Source organism: Colletotrichum spaethianum (assembly GCF_022836535.1).
Source record: "Colletotrichum spaethianum MAFF 239500 DNA, contig48, whole genome shotgun sequence".
NCBI lineage: Eukaryota > Fungi > Ascomycota > Sordariomycetes > Glomerellales > Glomerellaceae > Colletotrichum > Colletotrichum spaethianum.
In genome coordinates, this window is record NW_026054818.1 from 106,934 (window position 1) to 111,243 (window position 4,310).

A 4,310-nucleotide genomic window follows, 5' to 3' on the forward strand; every position below is an offset into this window, starting at 1 on the left:
TCACAGAAAACCATGGCTGCCGTCTGCAAAGCCTGCGAGGACCCTCTCGTCATCGTCCTCGAACCAGAGAGCGACGACGAGGGCCAGACCGTCGACGACCCCCAGAACGTCCCCGACGATCTCGAGCTGCCATGCGGCTGCCACTTCCACTGGTGAGATGCCCCATCGTCTCGACTCTCTCACTAACATGAGAACACACTCACTCACCATCAAAAAAACAGGCAATGCCTCCTGGACCAGTCCCAGGAGATCGCAATCTCCCTCAACTGCCCCTCGTGCCAGAAGTACCTCCCTTCCAACACCCAGGGCCCCTCCGTCACAAACCCCTTCCTGCACACCCCGCCCGGCGCCGCCATCCTCACCCGCTACGTCAACGAGGGCGGCCTCCAGGACGCCCTCGACATCCTCCCCAACATCACCGAGGAGGCCTACCTCGCCGCTAACCCCGAAGCCCGCCCGGCTCGCGCCTACCACCTCATGTGCGCCGAGGGCGACGTCCAGGGCGTCGTCGACCTGCTCCAGGACGCAAACGAGGAGCTCGCCGGCGACGTCGCCCAGCTCGGCCAGCTCATCCGCTACCAGGACCCTCTCGCTGGCGGCAAGAGCGCTCTGCACCTCGCCCTCGAGAAGGAGCAGGAGGAGGTCGTCTGGCTGCTGCTCTGGATCGCCTCGCCCGTGCCCACCGACGTCTTTCCCGTGTCGGCGCGCCAGGCCGCAGAGGCATTGCAGATTGTGCGCCTGACCAACGACAACGCCGACGACATTCGCGCCCTGCGCACCGAGGCTGGTCAGACGGCTGAGGATGTTGCCAGGAGCAATCCCGCACGCTGGGGTGCCCTGGTCGATGCCGGCATTCTGCGCGCATAAGTAGTTTGGAGGAGCGGAGAGAATTAAAGATACCCAGTGATTCGGCTTGGAACACAAGCCTCAAGATACTCATGTGTCACAAAAAAGAACGTGATACTCCTGTACGAAATGTCTTGCATTGCCCAGTTTGCCCGCCCTGCCAGGTCTAGTTTAAGTCTATCTGCGGTCTGCCCGTGATCTATTGGAAAGAAGTTGTGAGAGGATAAAGTGGCTGACGTCTTCGTCAGACCAGTAACTCATGTGCGAAGCAATCGTGTTCATGGGGTTGAAGTCGAGGACGCTCCTGTTGGCTGTCAGTACACCGGAACCCGCGGCGGTGGGGCGGACATCTCAACTTACTCCTGGATGCTGTAGTCCACACGTCCGTTGCGATTCAGGGCCCGGACCTTCATCTCCTCCCGGCGCAGCTTCTGCGCCTTGCGCTCTGCCTCGAGCCAGTCCGCTCTGCCGCCATCATCATCTGTCTTGGCCAGGTCCACGCGCTTCTCCTGGAACTTGGAGTAAAGCGTCTCGAGCTCGTCGTCAATCAGCGTCATCTCGTTACCGCTGATGCTGGTGCGGCCGACCATGGCCTTGGAATCTGCGAGCTGCTTCTTGCGCTCGTTGGTCTTTGCCTCCAGCTTCGAGACGTCCGAGATCACGCCGCTGTCTGCAATGTTCGTTCCTGCTCCCGAAACTTGTTGCGGAGCATTCGCCGAGTTCATCTTGGCCACGTCTTCGTTGCTGAGGCCCAGACTGCGGTTGAGCAGATTGCTCGCAATTCCTGCGCTCAAGCTAGACCACAGCCCGCTGACACTCTGTCCCACCTTCATGCCGATGCCTGACAGACCTTGCTGAGCCACATTGCCAAAGATGCCCTTTTTGGTGTACGGCAAGACTTGGGGCTTCAATGAAGACATGGCAGGTGAAATCAGGGGCTCAAGCCGGTAACTGATAGGGTCCGAGGGATGGAAAATGTTGAAAAGTTGCGAGACCTTTGGCGACGATACGGAATAAGGGAGACCGGTGATTGCAGAGACCCGATGGGTAGGAGACGACGGCGTCGCCGTGAGAAAGGGGTCGTCTATCAAATCCGGATTCATAGGGCTTTCCGACGGGCGAGCGTTCGGGAGGTGACGAGCTGAAATGGTCCTTCAACAAGGTCAGTGTGCGTTTCGTTTGATAGAGGACCCAGTCAACTTACCGTCCCTTGAGCATTTGGAATAAGCCCACTGGTGATCCTAGGCAGTAAAGGTCATCCACATCGAACTCAAATCGCAGCTCGTTGGCTTCCCGATCTCGGGAACCATGGGCCTTTTCTTGTAGTGGCCAGAAGCGGAGAGGATTCCTTGGACTCTCTAGCCCCTTTGACTTCTCCTTCTGCCGACACAGGATGTCAAACATGATGGCGGAACCGAGGGAGTGGCCGACAATATGGACCTTGCCCTTGAATTCCGGATTCCGTTCGAGGAACAGTTTGTAGATGCGGTTCGATTCTTTCAGCACAATCTCCGAAATCTGTTCCCTGTAGGCACTTTGATAGAGCAAGACGTCGAGTGCAAGGTCGGAAATCAAAGACCTAGCAAAAGCCACACCTTCAATGGTGATATCCTCCAGAGAAGGGTCTAAACATGGCTGGTCAGATATCTCATCCCTGGAAAAACAGGACCGCCCGACTTACACTCATCCTCATCTAAAGCGCCATCACCAATGTCCCGCTCGTTCTTTTTCTCCCGTCTCTTGGGGAAATCAAGAAGATGTCTCCAGCACACAGGCAAGACCTGCACGCGGCAGTTTCTCGGACCATCTTCGAGCTCCGAGTTTAGAGCCCGTAGGTCTGCAGAGCTGGAGTAAACGGATTTGATGTTTTTGCGCAGGACATTGACGTCATGAACGAAATTGATGCTTTCCATGCTGCTCAAATTAGTCTCGGAGCCCTGTACATAACAGTCGATACTTACCGTATACCCAAGAGTTGGCCGATTCCGTGCGTGACAAGAACCAAATGCTCGATATCACGCCCTTGAGTTTCACCAAGCTGGCCGTTGTAGTCGTTTTCGATTTCCTTTTCCTCGCGCTTGCGAATCTCTTCTTCCTGCTCCTCCTGGTTCCGCTCGGCTCCCTCCATCAGTGATGAGATCTGCCGTTGAAGAGAGTTCTCCCTGGTGTCATCCTCCTCAGTACGTGAAAGGTCGTCGTTGGACTGAGAAGGCGTAGAAGAAGGCGGCGCAGATCTCCTCTTGAGTAGCTTTTGTTGTTTCTCGTCAAGCTGCGAAGTAGAAGTAGCATCGGTCGGTGTGGACGGCTGCTTCTCCTTCTTGTTCTTGGCCACATCGGAATAGCCCCTCACCAGCTTGACACCGCTCATGTAACCGCCGCCCGAGAATCTTTCGTACATGGTGGAGGTCACCCACGAGAGCATGCTATCTGATGTAAGCCATGCTGTATTTGCGTCCTGATATGTCGCGATGCTGTTCATCCAGGCGCCGAACAAGCGGTGCGATGACGGCTGGTGCTGATTCTGTGGTCCCAGGAGTTTACTGTTCTCTGTGGTAGGGGTGGTTGAGGCGGCGGCCTTGAGATTCTCGACGGATGCTTTCGGGGTCACATCCTTGTTCTTCGCGTCCTTGTTCTTGGGGTCACTGCGAACCCGCGGGTTCGGGTATGTCCAGGGCTTGACCTTGAGGTAACCCTCCTCCAACTGCGAGGCCAGATTCTCCTCGCATGGCCGCAAAGACGAGCCTTCCTCATAGAACCAGGTACCGCGACGGACTTCATAGACAGGACCGAGCCAGTAGACGGGAGCTAGCTCTCGGTTCTCGATATCGACATCGAAGAGATAATCCTCGTTTACGGGAACTCGTGTTTTGGGGGTGTGGGCACCTTCGGGACTGGTCTCTAGGCTGCTGTGTGTGCTTTCTTCGTCCGTATTCGTGCGGCCACGTCGCGAGCCTGACGAGGCGTTTCGCAACGATCGATCGCCTCTTCTTTTCTCCGAATCCTCGAGCAGGCGCTGATATGCAGACTCGATTGCGCGTGAATCTAGCTTCGAAAACGGGAGGAACTTCTTCGGCTGAGGTGGGGGCTTGGCATCATCGGCAGGTTTCGATTTGTCTCTGAGGAATTGGGGTTTCCGCTTGGGAACCTGAGGGAAGTCCGTTAGCTAGATGAACCTTTGTTCGTAAGGGGGTTCGACCATGGGGTGCGCCTACATCGGTTGCATGGTACCAGAGCACGTTCAGAGGAGGGCAGTCGGCGGGGTAGCTCTTGATGCTCTGGCCGTATAAGTGGGTGATGCTGTGATCGCCGGGACGCGAGGTCGGGGCTGGCACGGGCTGCGGAGGAGGCTCTTTGGGGGTTTGCGTTGGCGTCGAGCTCCGACCGCCGGCCCACGGGTTGATGGAGTCGACAGCAGACGACAGGTAGGACTTCTCGGTTTTGCGGTCAGCGCCGCTGGGAGCCAT

The 4,310-nt window shown here is 56.8% G+C and overlaps 1 protein-coding gene across 1 annotated transcript; it reads right to left on the reverse strand.

The window, feature by feature from the left end:
* On the reverse strand, positions 1-4,310 carry ColSpa_11576 (putative phospholipid-transporting ATPase DNF3; the record flags this gene model as incomplete). The annotated part of the gene is made up of 8 exons (XM_049277788.1): positions 1-126; positions 208-855; positions 1,084-1,150; positions 1,207-1,998; positions 2,051-2,471; positions 2,528-2,760; positions 2,808-3,991; positions 4,059-4,310. 8 exons carry the CDS (start codon positions 4,308-4,310, stop codon positions 1-3), a joined length of 3,723 nt encoding a protein of 1,240 aa, XP_049133745.1.